At 40.4% G+C, this 17873-nt stretch overlaps 1 protein-coding gene across 4 annotated transcripts in view; it reads right to left on the bottom strand.

Annotated features, from left to right (window-relative positions):
* Positions 1–17873, bottom strand: part of tspan4a (tetraspanin 4a) — a 186025-nt gene that overhangs the window by 138623 nt on the left and 29529 nt on the right. For 2 of the 4 annotated variants that reach the window (XM_037748877.1, XM_037748885.1), the window contains exon 2: positions 6305–6384. In XM_037748877.1, the coding sequence (XP_037604805.1) occupies positions 6305–6367 (63 nt within the window). In that variant the 5' untranslated portion in view covers positions 6368–6384. Of the gene's footprint in view, positions 1–6304; positions 8074–17873 lie in introns of those variants that run through there. The other 2 variants (XM_037748869.1, XM_037748863.1) reach the window with 2 other exon arrangements.

Raw genomic sequence — 17873 nt, 5'->3', positions numbered from 1 at the left:
GATCAGGCTGCAGGAGTGCTTTGAGAAGTTTCTATTGACGTTTTTTTTTTTTTTTTTTTATTTGCCGTGACCATGGGTTATCACTCCAATCCATTGTAAGTGCTGTGAATTCAAGATACAACCTCAGATACAAACTTTTCAGAGCCACATTTCAAGGCTACATCCACTCAGTGTTGTATAATCAAAACAAGCTGTGCTATATATTCGACACTGATATATATTTGTGTTCTTCGGTCTGTCCCATGTGTCACACCGTCTTCTCACCCAACAGGTGGAGTCATATTGTCAACAAAATTAGTGTTGACACTTTCAAAGTTTATGTAAATCGACACGGATATTAACACTTTAAGGTGTGTGTGTGTGTGTGTGTGCTGTCACTTTCTACTCTAGTTGTCATTTCTGCAACATGATAAATTCATGTACATCCACTGCGCTCGGCAGACGGACTGATTCTGCTCTTGATTAGTTTTGACGTTGACGCTCCTAGTGTGGTCGGTATCTGTTACAAAAGAGGTTTTCTCTCTCAGTGGTTTAACTGGTGAGATTCTCTTAATTAAATATTTGATGTCCTCGGTGGAAAGCGCTTGTTGCTGTGGTGTATTTATTGTTATCATCTGTCAGTTACACAGTCAGGTCTGTGCTTTGCTGTCTTCATCGCTGGATTTTCCTGTCGGACTTTCTCTCTCTTTTTTTGTCATTTCAGCCAAAGCTGTCACTGCTCACACCATAACTACCCATTTCTTTATTGTTTTTTTTTTCTGTTGCTGTCTCTGGAAAGACACTTGACTTCTTGCATGACAGAGAACCTTTTTGGTCTTCTTCTGTCAAAAACTGGACAATAATACAGTAGAGAAGCACACACCACAGTCCTGGATGGCTATGTGAAGGATTCTGGCATTTAACGCTCATAAATCTCTGCATCAAATTAATTTATACGATATAAACCCAGTAGAGGGAAGGTGAAGTTTTGAGTGACATTTTGGGAAATGTCACCCTGTTGTCAGACATAAATTCCTTATTATTGTTGCAATACAGCTTTTGGCCACTTGGGGCAGTAATAAGCGCAAAGCAAGAAGTTATGCTCCATCTTAGATTTTACATTGGCCTTGTCTAAAATCCTTCACTCATTCACGACTCCCTACTCACTATCCAGGGAGTTCTACAGTATGTAGAGGACTATATAGTGAGCTCATCGGCAAAATGAAAAACACTTTCGAACACTACTCATTTTCTTGGCGCCGTTAATTTAAAAACCCGCCAGATCAACGTCTGCTGGTAGATCATCCGTAATAAATACTGGATACTGACATGTATTTTTGTGTGTGATATGTAAACTATTTGGTTGAGTTGTCTCTCAACAAGCGGAATGCCCTTAGTGAATTTAAGTTTCCCTTGGTAAGCAGTGATGCAGTGTATATGTCTAAGGCTTTTATTGTGAAAGGTAAAAATTAACAGCCGTAGTAAATGTGGGGCAATAAGTGCAGTTTCCCAAATTAATAAATACAAAGTACTTTGTGGCCGTTTGTGTTGGGATGCTGCTCACATTGAATACATTATTGTCGCGCCACAACTCGTGGATTTGTGTCAATTGCGCTGCTCTCTTTCCTCTTGTCCGTCTGCCATTTTTCATTCAATGCATGATGGTATATAGTGCTCGGTTAGTGACCATTGTTGTCCAATACTTTTCACAATGCATTGTGGGATACTTTGATTCCACTATATAGTGTATAATAATTCTCACTATACATTCGGACAGCACTACGAAATGGCGAACGCAATCACTCATTACTCACTATATAGTCCACATATAAATTATATATATATATATATATATATATATATAAATATAGAGAGAGATATAGTGATTTCTGAAACAGCCATTGATGCTATTAGGGCTTAGTTGTTTTCATTATTGGTCAATCAGTCTGCTATGTTTTCAATTAATCGATTAATCATTTAGGCTATTAAACGTTAGAAAATAGTGAGGATGATGTTTTCAAATTTCTTAATTTCAACAGTCCCAAACTTAAAGGGGCACTTCAGCGATTTAGTATTATACTTCCATAAAGTTTTAGACTTGCAAGTCATAGATTTAATTGATGCATCAAAGGCGGTGATGTTCTGAATTTTGCTCTTAAATTTGGTTCACGCTCCAAAAATGCTCAAACATTTTGCATGATGCAGCTCTATGGTGTCGTTCATTCGACCCTCCCTGCCTTGTCACGCTCACATTTTCCCCCAGTTTTTAACACAGACTTGTTAAAAATGTGTAGTGCCCAAGCCCAAGATTAAGTAACTCTGATGACATTTCCCCAGACTTGACAAAGCTCCTCCAGAGCCTCAGAAGTCATTATAAAATAGTTTCACGGAATTAAATTGGTGAAATGTCCCTTGAGAGATTTTCCATTTATAATGATATAAAACAGCGAAAAGCAGGAAATTCTCATATTTGATGGTCTGGAACCAGCAAGGTTTTGGCCTTTTTTGCTTGAAAAATCAAGGAATTATCAAAATATTTGGTGATTAATTTTCTCTTTGACTAATTGATTAATCAACTAACAACTAAACTAATAACTAAACTCAATTATCCAGAATCAATTTTCATATGATACGGAGCATCATACGTACTGCAGTAGACCTGATCGAGGTTGTTGTTTTCCACCTGCTCACAGACACCATCACAGAGGAAATGGGCTAAATAAATTGAAATGGCGACTGTATAGCTCATCAACTTATATATAGAATCAATAGATCACAAATATGATCTCTGTCCTTTAGGCAATAAGCAGAGAATCACTCTACTGACGTTCCTTGTTATCCTGTGACGGGTTTTCAAAATGGAAATTTGTTATTTTCTTGCACCGAGCACACATTTTCATTTTCATGGTGGCAAATAACTTTGATTAAATCACTGTTTCAATAAACAAAGCTGCACCGACCCCACATTGCTTTCTGATTGAGGGAAATCAGTAATAATTTGCCTGATATCAGACAGAATTGTCAACTCGGGCAGATTCAAAAGTCTGGAGCCAGACAAAGCAATAATGATACAGAAACAAATGATTTACCCACCACACTCATTTCTCATATACAAGTGCACTAATGTCTTGGCCTGTTTTGGCATGATACTGGGTAGGTAATATATTGCATTTGTTGAATCTAATTCAAGGGAAACTGTCATAGTATAAAGAACACACCACCATGCCTAACATCTGAGTAAAAAAAGTAAACTTTTTTAATCAATCAGAACAGTGGGTTCTGCATCATAGCACTACTTTTTGTGCAATCTGAGACATTGTCTGCCCCGAATCAAATACACAATACAACACAATATTGCTATAGGCTACTCAAGTGTATTGATATTTTCCTACACCCCTACTAGTTTCAGGCTTAGTTTGTCTTCAGCCAGGGCAAAGCATTATTGTGATTCGATATTATGATCTATTGCGTTTTCTTACTAGACCATGCATGAGAAAAAGTTAAATCATACACTTCTAGAGACTTTTACTTTGGAAAATATTTAAATTAATACATTAAATTGTTTGATTTTCAGCATGTATGTTGTCAGAGATGTCCTGAAGTCAAATCTATCAGTCAAATCAAAGAATAAAGACATTTCCCTCACAAATTAGTGCTATTTTCTTTTTAATTTATAAGGGAAATGTAATGTTTTATACTTCTGGGGAATATAATTCAATTAATCCTATTTATATGTATATATATATGGTATATGCTGTTCCCTTTGTTAACACCTTATTTTGAAAACCGGATGTGGTCACACGTGTATACTTCCGCTAACTTCGGCAAGTTTGCCGCTACTAGCGACTTGCTAACTCTCCCGTGTCTTTATACATCCATGGTCATCTCCATCGGGGCCGTTTAAATGCATTTAACATAAATGTCAGTATATGGGTGCTCTACAGTCGTAGCGTCGGCTGATTTGACCACGGAGATGAGAGTGACGGCTGACTTGGCCGCACGTTACCGCGATACGACAACGTCCAACAAACACCGGACTTTTAACCAGGAGACCTGTGTTTGAGACCGTTGTTGAGCAGTGTTTTGTTTTGTAAGTTACGCTAGTGATGTTGATGTTTGTCACGTGTTTTCCGTAATTGTTTCCATACGTGTTTTACTTAGTTTACTTGCTTATTTAACGCCCAACCATGACGTTTTCCTTTACCCTAACTAAGTGGTTTTCTTGCCTACACCTAACTGCTGACGTTGCTGTAGTTTTGTTGCGTGGCGTACAAATGACACGCAAAAACACTAAAATGCATCCTCATGACGAGCTGAATGTCCGTGTAATGTCGTGGTATTTATACGCCTTCCCGTGAGACCGGGTTGCAGAGACACATAATCTGATGTACGTGTACGAAAAGTTCACAAAGTCTGTTTCTGCCAAAGTCAAACTACAAGACTGTCATGATGAGCTCACTTCCTGACTCTTTCAATATCACCTTCCTAAAATAAACAGCTCATAATAAGTCCAATAATATAACCTGTTTATCACACTGCATAGTGCAAAAGTGGCCACATGACCCTACATCATATTATCACAAATACATTTGGTAATTGTTTTATGGCACGTCTACTTTTAAGGACTGATTAAGGTTGTGTTATTTTAGGTGAGATCCCTCTACGCAAACTATGTGAGGACTTATTAACAGTTGAGCTTGTAGAGGTGGAGATCTCACTCATAAAAATAATCTATATACGTTAGAGTTGTTGATGAGATTTACTGTGATACAGGAGGTAACCTTTCATTTCACTCTGAAAGTTTTCAAGATCCTTTATTTTATACATCTTAATGTACAGGTATAGGAGAGTAAAACTCTTTTGTTTTGGCTCCTCGACATAGCAGCATAATGGCAATCAAAATGAACGGTAAGAGGCATTAAAAGGTAACAATACAGTAAAATAAAATACAATATAATAGGGTGTAATAAAATTATAATATAAATAATGTACATACTGTGTGCAAAGTGAAAGTAAAGTTGAAATGAAACCTATTTTGCTTGGGTCAGTGTCGATATAATCTTTGCTGGAATATCCACACTACTGTCTGCTGAATATTGAGGTCACATTCAAAACCTATGAAGTCGCCCTCTTAGAAGTCTAAATTTTGAATGAAACGTGTAAAATCTGTGTCTGGAAGGACCGCTCGACGTATAACGCTTGTAAATTGCTGTTGAAACGTTGGTGACATGGAGGTCTGACATCAGCCATCAACTGCTGCAATGAGCGTTATTTTCAAAGACACGCTTTATATTGGAGGAGCTCCTCTGTTCTTACCTGGAGGATCATAACACGATTGGCTTCTCTGGAGGAGAAGCTCGCCGTGGTCATGTGGTCATTATTCATCCCCGGCGGCAAGACACACACACACACACGGGCGCACACCCAGAGTGTGCTAATAACAAGCACTGCACCCCCTCTTTGACAGTGCTTTATAGCTGAGAGAAGATGAAGAGTTGAAGAGGTCACTCATTCCCCCAGGGAGATTGCATCTTGGCAGCTAGATTGCATTTCTGCGTTCAAGGCCTCATTCCTCATTCCATTACCAATAAGAATAGAAGCATGATAAATCAAAGTAATCCCAGCAAGGTAACCAAAGGGGCCGGCATCCCTTCAAAACTCTGTGACAAGTCGCAACAGATTGCACAAAAAGGCATAAAAAAAAAAAACTTGCAGATGAAAAGCAAAGATCGAGATCTTTAAATGTGGAGCTCAGCTGTGGAACATGACAGGCTTCACAGTGGAAATGAAAGTGATCTGTTGTGGGGCTATTGGAGTGGGATTGACAGACACCGAGGCTGAAACGTCCCCTCGGCAAACAGATACCATCAGCCAGATAGAGCAGATTGACAGCAGATGCTTTAATGGGCTGAGGAGCGCTGGCGTGCGGGGAGGAGGGCGAAGCAGAGGTAGGTGAGGAATTACAGTACAACCGGTAACACTGTGATTAACCAGAGTACACATAATACAAGCTCCAAATATGCCAAAGCTTAACACAGCATACACCCACACTTAAAGTACTGTATAGGGAGCAGAAAAAGCTCAACTCACCCACACAGCTGCCTTTGTGCACATGATCTAAATGCATGATCTGTCTCTTTCTCACACACACACACACACACACACACACACCCCTCCTCACTCCCCTCACATCACTCAGAGCTAAACAAGATGAGAAAAATATGAGTAACAGAGCATGCAAGAAGTCAAGAAAGCAGAACACTTCCTGCCAAACAAACACCCCCCTAAAAGTCACACTTAATCAGAGATAAGATAAAGGACTCACCCAGAAGAGGAGGTTGAAGAAGACCATTCCATATCGCAAGGCCATCATGCAACCCTCGGCCATCCTGCAGCGCCGCAGTTCTAGGAGGAATATGAAGGAGAGGTCCAGGTAAAACACCACATACTTCTTCCCCTGGGCGTAGCGCCCCTTGGTCGTCTGCGGCCCTTTTGTCGTGTGGAAGCCGAACGCAAACGGCGGCCGCTTGTATTCAAACTCCCCGCTGAAGCGGTGAAACCCAGAGGTGAACGGCGGCGTGTCGGGCTTGCTGTCCAGAGACGGACTGCGCCGGTACGGAGTCTCGTCTGTGCTCGAGCGTCTCATTATGGAAGCTGTGATGAGCCTTTAATAGTCACTCTGTGCACTTCGGGTCTCAGAAAAGTCCACACCGAGGGACCAGAAGTTATTCCACTGAGCACTGAGAGATGGATTTCAAACCTATCCCCAGTTTACCTCAATTGTTACAACCCCCTATCAAACCCTGGAAAGGCTGATTTAATTTCACCCCAGGTGGGATCACACTTGATCTGACTTAATCTGTGGAAGCTATTGTGCTGCCATTCACTTGACTTCTCTCTCTTTAATCCTATAGTGCCACTATATTCACCAGGAGACTTTGCATAATCCTGCCGCAACACTTGTGTAATTCTGTGTATTTAGGACATAATCCCAACACACACACGCACATCTGCACATCCCTGTTTCCCTCTCTGTAATCGCTCAAACACAGGTGTCATGCTCGCAGAGATAAACTGGTTTGCAGTTTCATCTCGTAACGGTTCAATCAGGTGAACGACCGGAGGGATCCGGCTCGACCTCTCCAGCTGCTCTAGGCTGGCCAAATGATCCAGAAACGTCCTACCTGGTCTCATGAGAAATTCCTGAGCAGGTGCTCTCGGCTGGGAGGTAATGGCACCCCTGATTCGGCCAATCAACTTCTTTTACTCAGTCACACATCCGCTGAGAATGAAATGCTACGCTCTGGTCTAAGAGTGTTCGGCATGTGGTTGTGGCTGTCGATGTGCTTTTGCTGACATGCAAAAAAAAAAGGAGATGAGAGGGAAGGATGGTGTTATGAATGTGCGAAGATGCATGAAAGGATGAATAACGCATGTGAGCGGACCATTCTTTGGCTTCTTGAATTAGTGTCCCTGTTGAATTCCTGTCTTGCCCAGTCCCCCCCGCCCCCCCTCCTCTTGCTGCTGCCCTAACTTGTCCTTTTTGTCTCTGAAAAGTGTCTAGGGGTTACTGAGCCTCTCCTCCACAGCCTGCTCTTCACACATCTAGCAATTCGCCCTCTTCAACTCCCTCTTTCTGCACCTCACACTGCGCTCCCCCCTCTGTGCTGACGGCGGCTAATTAATTCCCAGACTCTCATCAGTGAGGCAAAGTGTGCGGTGTCCCCGTCTTCTCGTCTCTCCTTCCTCGGCTACAGCATCTTCTCTAGGTGGGCAAAGAGATCAAGGTGTCCACCGGGGTCATAGCCAAGCAGCGAGATAAGAATAAAGCGAGAAGGAGAGGACGGCCAGGGAGAAGAGAAAGTCAGTTTCCTCAGAGAAGCAAAAGAAAGACTGCAGTGTTTGAGCGGTAGTCCAGTCTCGCTGCCTAAAGCTCCCTCCCTCTTTCTCTTCACAAGCCCCCTGTTCTCTTTCTCTCTCTGTCCCCCCTCCTCCCCTTTTCTTTCCTCTCTTCTCTCACAAGCTCCGATGCTCTCCCCTCCGCACGCACAATCTCAAACACCCCATCCCTCCTCGGTTACTGTCCCCAAAACCTGGCAGCGCGAAAGGCAAGAGCAGTCATTCATATTCTGGCCACACCCTACAAGGGAGCGCAACCAATCAGTGTCTCGCAGCCCCATCCTCCCTCGTGCACACGGCAAATCATACCCTACCATCTAGCAGATAACACTCGCACATACACACACACACACGATGCACACAGGCGCACAGAAAACCTGGTGTGTTGTTAACATAGCAGTAATGCTCAGAAGCCTGCTGCTCTTGCGCTAGTGCTTCCTCCTCCTCTCCTCTCTGCCTACTGCCTGGAACTCATTCCACATGCAAAGGTTGTTCTTGTGCACAACCCAGGCTGCTCTCTGCACGCTTGGCTTCAGTCATGTTCCTCTCTCCCTCTGGACTCGGACTTGGGTCATACCGCATCCATGTTGCCACACTTTCCCACAGATTTTCCACCCTACAAACAACTCACCTAAAGTGTGTCGAGTGTACTGGGAAGCACACACTACTGCTGACATTCACACAAAATAACTGCATGCTCTCCGCAACCTCGTGGCGATCTGGGTCACTGGCTTTATGAGTCCGGGGAGGTTTCAGAGCTGCAAAGGTACTGACTTTGTTCATGGCTGCATCAAGTATTTAATGGATCTTGTTTCTGTCTCCTGCCATGTATTTTTGTCAGACTGCGGAGGCGGCGGCCTGAGAGTATGAATGTGACTGACTGACTGACTGACTGACATGGTTGAAAAGAACATGCACGGCTGTTGGGTTAATGGGGTTTCGGCCCAGAGAGGTTACTGGACACAAGGCAGTATCAAAATGATTTTGGAATTTGAGAGCATCCACAGCATATACAAAAATATCATGGGTTAAATGCCAGTTCAGTCGCACAGCAGTTCTTGAAATAGTCACAAAATGTAATTTATTGATTCGTGTACATAGACACGATTTTCACTTTTTTTTTCGAGATGTTCAGCACGAAATCATTTTGTATGTAATCCATGAAATTATGAACCGGGAAGTATAAAGAGAGGGGAACGCCGTGTAAGGAGGAGGTCGAGGTGGATGGGTGGCTCAAAAACACAGGACCTTCACCGAGGGGGGCGAGGTGTTCGTGTCTCTTGTGAAACCAGAAGTCAACGTTGATTTATTTGCCACATAACTTCCATACTTAAGTTACGGCACTTTCGGAGTTATTATAACCCAAACCACGATCTTTTCCTAAACCTAACTAAGTAGTTTTGCTTCCTAAACCTAACCTAGTCAATCTTTTCCTAAAACTATCTAAATCCTTTTGTCACCTAACTTCTGTACTTAAGTTACGGCACTTCCGGTGTTATTGAAACCCAAACCACGATCTTTTTCTAAACCTAACTCAGTAGTTTTGTTGCCTAAGCCTAACCAAGTCGTTCTTTTCTTAAACCTAACTAAGTAGTTTTATTTTAAAAAGACTGGAGCGGAAATTGACAGGTGTTGTTGGACATTCATAGGAAAAAGCAAGAGAAATACGTTGTTGAAAGTCGTGCTGAGCGTAACGAAAAAAAGGGAAATTGGTGTCTGTGTACACATTTTACAAACTGTCGTGAGAATGTTGCAAATGCAGGTCAACAAGCAAAAAAGGACTAACCACCATATTTTTTGATCATTTCATTTAGCCTATGAGTTAACAACCCCATAGACAAAAACATGGTTCTCATTAAGTAGGTTTCCATCCAAAGGTAGCACAAATTTTAACCGAATTGACTAAAATATTGGCAAAAGAAAATGCTAATTAATGTGTATCCATCCACTACCGACTCTCTCGCAGACATTTTGAACTTCAGCAGACTCTTCCTGAGGGAATTACCCATAATTCATAGCGATGTGACGCTAAATATGGGGTTACCAGGGGAAGCCCTGAGGCAAAAAAAAAAGGTAAACGGAGAGGACGGCACATGGGTGTTTGGTGTTGCATATTAAATTTACACAGAAACATTAACATTAAGGATATAGGATGGTCCATAAAAAACACATAACATCAGAGGAATGCTGCGTTAGACTATATTGCACATCTGGTTTATTCATCAAACATTTCTTTTAATATTGCTTAATGATGCTGTTTTGACAAAAACAAGTAAATTGATTATTCGACAGTTAACTCTCGTCTCATAAGGCAAGAGCCTGGAAGACGTTCAAATCAGATAGTTAAAACGTAAAATATAAACCCACAATTGGCATCGGCAAGGTAACTTGACATGTCTCCGCAAAGTGCTGTCCAATTCATAGTTATAACATTTATCATATTTTTACACTAAACCATTTACTAGAGGATGTCAGTTAAGTCCCTGAGGGTTCAGGGCTTAAGGCCGTAGGGGGGACATTAGGATTGGGCCGTTGAACTCTTCATGAACACTTTCCGAGGGAATTACCCACAATTCACAGCGATTTGACGTTAAACATGGGGTAACCAGGGGAAGCCCGGAGGCAAAAAAAAAAAAAAAGGATGAGTATTCCTTGCAGATTAAATTTACACAGAAACATAAACGATTTAAGATGGTCCATAAAATACACATGAAATCAGAGGAATGCAATTAGACTATATTACACACCTGGTTTATTCATCAAACGTTTCTTTTAATTTTGCTTAATGATGCTTAAGTTTTGACAATAAACAATAAATGAACGATGAATGGAATTAAATTGATTATTTGACCAGCAGGCAACCTCTCATCTCATAAGACAAGAGCGAGGAAGACGTTCAAATCAGGCAGTAAAAAACGTAAAATAAAAACGCACAGTTGTACATGACATGTTTTGGGGTCGTCAAGGTAACGTGATATGTCACCACAAAGTGCTGTCCCGTTTGTATTTATACCATTCCAAGCCCTTGCAGCCTCTCACACTCAAGCATTTACCAGGTGACAACTTAAAGCCTTTTGGGGGGGACACTGGGATTGGCCCAAAGAGTTGAAGTTGGCTAATTCTCCAATCAGGTGCCATTTAACCATTACAGAAGAAGAGGGCACGAAAAGATGACGTAATTAAAAGAGCGCCTGTCAAACGAAACAATGTAGAAAAGCGTGATGGAAATATGAAATGTGTGTTTGTTTCATGTATTCATTTGAGGAAGGTTATAGTCTCCTCATCGCTCCACACAGATCTGTTGATTGCGTCTGCCACTATTTTTTCATCTCTTCAGTGAAGCTTCACATACGTCAAGGTTTACGTCAAGTCACTAAGTCTGTTTTTCGATTGCACTATGTCACATTTTGTTTTTGTCGCATTTTGATTTTAGCAATACACCAACTTTTCCACCTCAGCCAAGTGTAAAAGCTGTTTTCTCCGGCGACAGCAGAGTTATGTTTTTGGATTGTTTGTCCATCCTTCCCATTCTCGATATCTCAGGAACGCCTTGAGGCAATTTCTTTAAATTGGACACAAACGTCCACTTAGACTCAAAGATGAACTGATTAGATTTTGGTGGTCAAAGGTCACCATGACCTCGCAAGACACGTTTTTGGCCATAAGTCAAGAATTCATACGCTAATTATGACATTTCACAGAAATGTCTAATGGGATAGAATGATGAAGTGATGAGATTTTGAATGGACATGGATGCAAACTTCAACTTGACTTGTTGGCAGAGGAATACAACTGGTATGTATGTTACCGGCGGTATTCTAGTTTTTTAATTTTTCCATTTTTTTATGTTTCCATCCATCTCTTTTTTTTATGCAAATTGAAAATGTGCATAAAAACAGATTGATGTATCTATAGACCCACAGTAAAGCTGATCCTGTTTTCTCTACAAATATGACACATGAATGAACCATATTACTGAATCACCATACATAATGTATGTGTCACATATTTATACAGCATGTGGTTTATCCCACTTATAGACTGTTTCAACTGAATTGCTTTGCTAGGCAACAGCTTGGGTTCATGTCTACTTCCTGTCAGCTTATGTCATTCACATACACTGCAACAAGAAATAAACTGTGACCCATTTAGAATGTTTACAACTTCTAAATGGTCTATATGTCAATTACATGCCAGTAATTGACACCATCTGCCAACATTTTCACGTCATGCAGCTACCTCCAGGTCTGAACAGAGAAGCCAATGCAGAAGTGCCTTAAACTTGTGTTCTTTCTAACAGCCAGCAGGGGGCGACTCCTCTGGTTGAAAAAATAAGTTTGATTGTATAGAAGTCTATGAGAAAATGAGCCTACTTCTCACTTGATTTATTACCTCAGTAAACATTGTAAACATGAGTTTATGGTCTCAGTCGCTAGTTTCAAGTCTTCTTCAATACAGCATGATGTTCATTAAGTAAATTATGGTCCCATTTAGAGTCATATAGACCATAAAGCAGGGGATGCTTTAGGGCGGGGCTACCTTGTGACTGACAGGTCGCTACCACGGCGTTGTCCGGTCTGGGAGTTGTCCATATTTTTGTCTTACAACTTTAACCCTTTCACAGTGTGTTTTCAGTTCACGAAAGTTAATTGTAACATTTTGGTCACCTAAAAACATGTTATTCAACGTTCAGTTGTACTTAACTCCAATAAAAAAAACAATATGACAACAGCCAAAATGACGCATTCCTTCAGGCTTCAAAACCATAGTCCACAAACCAATGGGTGACAACGTCCACTTCTTATATACAGTTATGTATACACGCAGGAAACTCATTAGATGTCTCTACGTGGATTGTCGTTAACATACTGTTTGACGCCACGAAGCAAAACACCTTACTGCGAGTCATTTGTGTAATCCCCTGACCTAACATATCCACCGCCACACACAACACATCTCTACCCCCGCTTCAAGCACACACACACACACACACCAGCACACAAACAAAGCCAACGTACAGTGGCACCCTGCGGGTGGCGGCAGCTTTGATGTCCTCAGCATGTAGATTAGGAAAGGGGTTTTAGCTGCAGCAAGGAAACACGATACACAACATGTTGAAATTCATCTCTGTTAAGACAGAAGGTTTAGGGGGCGCATATTAAAGTACTTTATGAATCGCTGTGATGTGAAGAAAGGATATAAACGGACTGACGTGCTCAGTCAGATACACAAAGTGCGCTGTGCTGCACTCTGGTCTCCATGCAGTCATAAAGGAGTAGGAGTCTGGCTGGCTTTCCCTTGTTTAAAGCAGCAATATGAGTCTCCTCTGAATATCTCCACTAAATGACAAAACAGGCTACAAGGATAACTGCAGTGCGCACAGAGCAGCAATATGAGCATATGAGAATGGCTTTCCACAAGACAAATTATTTAGAGCTGTTTGTCTGGTAGAATTTGAGCTTATGCAACCACATTCATTTCAGCTCACGCTTTTAACATGATGCTATTTAAAGTTTTCAGACTTTATGTCTGTTTCATGGCAACCTGTTTTCTCTTTGGACATTATTAGGAGGCTATAAATCAAGGTTACAGCGTCACGATTCAACGAAGCGTCCATTATGTGCTTTCATGATGGTAATGTTTACAGTGATGAAGACGGCAAGAGCAGCTTTCATTGCTAATATTTTTGTACTTATCTCTATATCACATCTTAATTGTCATTTTTTTCTCTTGATCACAACTCAATGCTTCTGTTTTCGCAAGGACTCAAATCTCTCATGGTGATTATATTTATTCTTAAGACCATTTCCCAAGATAACTGTTTGATATCTTGAGACAAAAAATGTCATTTAAAATATTAACATATAACAAGATGTTGTTATTTTTAGTACTGTCAAATCTGTATCAGCCTAAAAAATCCAATGTTAGTCATCCTTAGTCTGTGACATGGATCAAGAAATAAAAGGCACATTGTTAAAGCTTGAATTTTACATTGAAAACAGGCATTAAACAGCTTCATCCTATCAAATCACATGTACAAAAGTGGCACCTTAAAGGACTACATCACCCTTAAAATTAATTTTATAATGAATTTTCTTGAAGAAAACTTTGTTTTTCTCACATGCCTCCACGGTTTAGTTTAGTTTATTTGAGAAAATAATAAATACACATGGTATAAAGAATACCAGAATTAGCTAAAAGGTTATTTTTCACCTATATTCCCTGCTCAAGGTGTTACAAAAGACCTCCTTAAAAACACCAAAACAAAAATAGGACATTTAAAGGTCTTCCTAAAATATATCACAACAAAAACATAAAATGGCATGCAGTTTAAATGTTTGAAAATGACACCGTTGTTAAAAGCAGTAGAAGCAGACAAACAGGACATAAATAGCAGCAGCAAAAAGAGAGTTTAGTGCTGACATGTATTAGTCATCCATTGTTTTAATTGGGCACTGAAAGATCTATAAGTGTTTAGTTGTCTGATGTAAAATGGAATTGTATTCCACTCTCTTGAACCTCTGACAGTGACTGGCTAAAGGCTCTTTTCTGCAACAAAAAGTGTGATCTCATCTTACACCTCTTCCTAGCGAGCGAACGACCTCTGGAGAATGGAGCGCGAAAAATTGTCCAAATATACTAGAGAGAGACTCCCTAGTGACACAATTAGTAACGGTTCTTCTGTTGACATTGGCTACATACAAGTGGCGGTGGAGCTAAGTCATGGATGACTCTGTATACCACGCACATGTTCACATATTTTATTAGGTCATCCCAACTTAAAATTGGATATTTTTGGTCAGTGATGAAAGTGCTGTGATTTTTTATCTTGTGTTTTGAGTGCTTGTTTGTGTAGTGATTCAAGTGGTTCCAGCGTACTAAGTTGGCCTGAGACCATGTTTGTTAAACAGTAGTTCAGATGAGTAAAAATCACAGCATGTAGAAAAATCTCAGCAGCCTCAGTAGACATGGGATTTCTAATGAATCGGAAATTTGCAAGATTGAACTGTTTAAACGTGACTTAACGGGGAGTCAATCAACACCCCAAGATATTTGAATTCACTCACAACCTGTAATTGTTCACCTGCTACAAGTACGTGAGGCTCACTAGCAGGACTATTTGTTTTGCAGAAGAACACGCTGACTGTTTCAGACACATTTAGTTGGAGGCAGCACTCATTTAACCATATTGTGACCTGAGCTATTGAGCTGGGGAGTTTAGCTGCAACGTCTGCTTTGGTTCTGCCGGTGAACGGAGAATCCCAAAGCTGACAAAAACGGAGTAAATCTTTGATGAATCGAAGTAAATGCGGTCCAGGTTTAATAACGGCAAAATTATATCAAAGCTTCTGTTTAGAATCTCTCACACAACTCGTGCAGTATAATCCAAGTCTCATTTATCCAGTTGTATGCTCACTGCTTCACAAACACATGCATTTTTGCCAAAATTGTACTATTTAAAACACTTCTGCCACTGCGTCTCATGCTTGTGAAGGCGTGCTACGAGTCTGTGCATACAAATGGTCATTTTGTGGGTGAAGTATTCCTTTAAAACTCCTCCCAAACCACCTTAAAAAGTTGCTTTACTGCAAGTCTGCACATTTCCTGCCATTTTCTGTCCATGAATAATGTGCAGACCAGAATATCCCATCGTGACTAGTGTTTAATAATTTGCCAGGCTCTGTTGCCATCAAGATGTCACTTTAGAAAACACAGCTGTGTGCGAGGCACATGAGCCGACTGAAAGCACATTTTCACAACAGCGTGACACCAACGATCATTGAGGAATCAGAGCCATGAAGATAAATAACAACAGCTCTGATGGGAAATAAACATGTTTTACCCAACCGAGCCGGCTCGTGAGGGATTTATGATTCGCTTCACTGACAAAATTGAGATTTATGGACAATAAAACAAAAATAGATGCATCAAGATACCGACAACTTGTTTTGTAAAAACAGAGACCAGCGTCGCTGAGTTAATAAAAAAGGAAAACACAAAATCAAATAATAAATAAATTATGTAAAAGCATTCTAGTGGAAATGGTAATATAATATACTAAAATATAACTGTTATAAGAGCATATTATATCTTTTGTAAGTCTCTCAGTATCTTCAAAACACAATGAGATGATACAACAAAGGGTTCTAGTAACAATTCTTTTGTATGTTAAGTATTATAAAACCTCTAAATCTTTAAATGTAATGTTGATGCAAAGTGACAATAGAACAGAAAAGTGAATTTATCTTTGAATGTGCCGCATCCGGGATGACCTCGACTGTGTTTACCCAACCTAAAGAAAAAATAGAAAAGAAATCTAAATCTGTGCTTTTCTTCAGCGTCACAGAAAGAATGTGCTGAGTACTGTTGGCATAGCAATGGACTGCCTGCACATTCATAGCATACATTTAGCATGTAGTTGTCAAACATAATAGATTCAACTTTATTTAATGATGAAGTCTCATTGAGATCAAAGAGCCCTGTAAAGAGGACCCGCTCCGTATGTAAATATTAACTTAACGAAACGAAAACACGATTCTTAGTTTAGGCGCCCGTCGGTGAGAGAAATCACTCTGATTGGCTGTTCAGCTTAAACAAATCAGTGCACGAGAAGAGAAACAGAAGTGAGGAAAGCAAGCCAACAAGTAAAGTCAAGAGGGAAAACACAAAAGGCTCTTCTCATTTTTCATCTTCATCTTCATCTGATCAGTCCAATACAAGGATATTTTCACAACGATATTGCCATCTGGAATGAGGATAAGTGATGAGAGAGAGTGGTGCGAAAATGGTTGCCAAACGCTGCTTTGTTTCATGTACATGTCATAACAACGGCGTGTATATCCGTAAGTCATTGGTGTTCCGGTTTCCCTTTTTGAATGATGAATACAGACTACTGCTATCTGCTAGTATGGAGAGTTATTTCCTCTCACGCAGGCACAGAATGTACGTGGTAGTTGGCCGTTGGCTATAGTCTTTGCGGTGTGTTCGAGTGCAACTTTTTGGCCAAGATAAAGGTGACGTGAGGTGACGCAACTCTTTAATGTCGGGTTGATGTGTCTGGGCCTTTATACTTGCATGTTAATGCATCAAAAACAATGACCTATCATATGAAAATATAACATGATATAACAAAAGCCATTCAGCATATTGAGTACTTTTATTGCATCATTTATTGCATACTTTTACTTACTGTATGTAAAATGTGGATTTACTTGTGGTGGAGTATTTTTTATAGTTAAGTAAATGATTCGATACTTCTTCCACCACTGAGGATCATAAATACCAAACTTCATGGCAGCTCATCCAATAGTTGAGGAGATATTTGGCTTTGGACCAGTAAACTGACATTTCCCTCCCAGGAGTCAAACCACTCTTTAGGTCAGACTGCACTAAAATCAATCGCAGGGTAACAATGTGTGGAGCGCCGTGATGCTGACAAAGACATCCTGACTTTGTTACCAAACGGCTAATATTGTAAATGACTCATGAATTTTAAAAATTAACTGACACATTTACCGTCATGAATGAATAATATAAATCCACAAAGCCCGAGAGTGAAAAATGAATGAGTCACACCTGGGTTACCATTAGTGTGACTGAATGTGGTGACTTAATACCTTCGTACAATGATTTAGCATTCATTAAAGCTGTTAACTAAAAGATTTAATTAATACATCTATTCAACAAGGGGATTTTACATGAGGTGACACAAAGCAATTATGTAACCATGAAAAGCATGTGAGCCAACCTATTGTTCATCATGTGGATGAGCCAATTGATGTCTGTAGTTGAGTAACACGACACGGTGAAATGTAATTACGATGTACGCCACGCTCACAGCCAAACAGATACACTGCATATGCAAAGAGTTGGGATGTGGGCGACGGAAAAGAATGGCTCTACGCCTACCTGCACTCATTGTGTAAAGAAGAAAAAAGAAATGGAGACAAGTGTTTTGTAAACCTGTGTACAAAGGCAAAGATACATTCCTGCTG

This window comes from Sebastes umbrosus, chromosome 2, assembly GCF_015220745.1.
Source record: "Sebastes umbrosus isolate fSebUmb1 chromosome 2, fSebUmb1.pri, whole genome shotgun sequence".
Classification (NCBI taxonomy): Eukaryota; Metazoa; Chordata; class Actinopteri; order Perciformes; family Sebastidae; genus Sebastes; species Sebastes umbrosus.
This window is presented reverse-complemented; position numbering and strand designations above follow the sequence as displayed.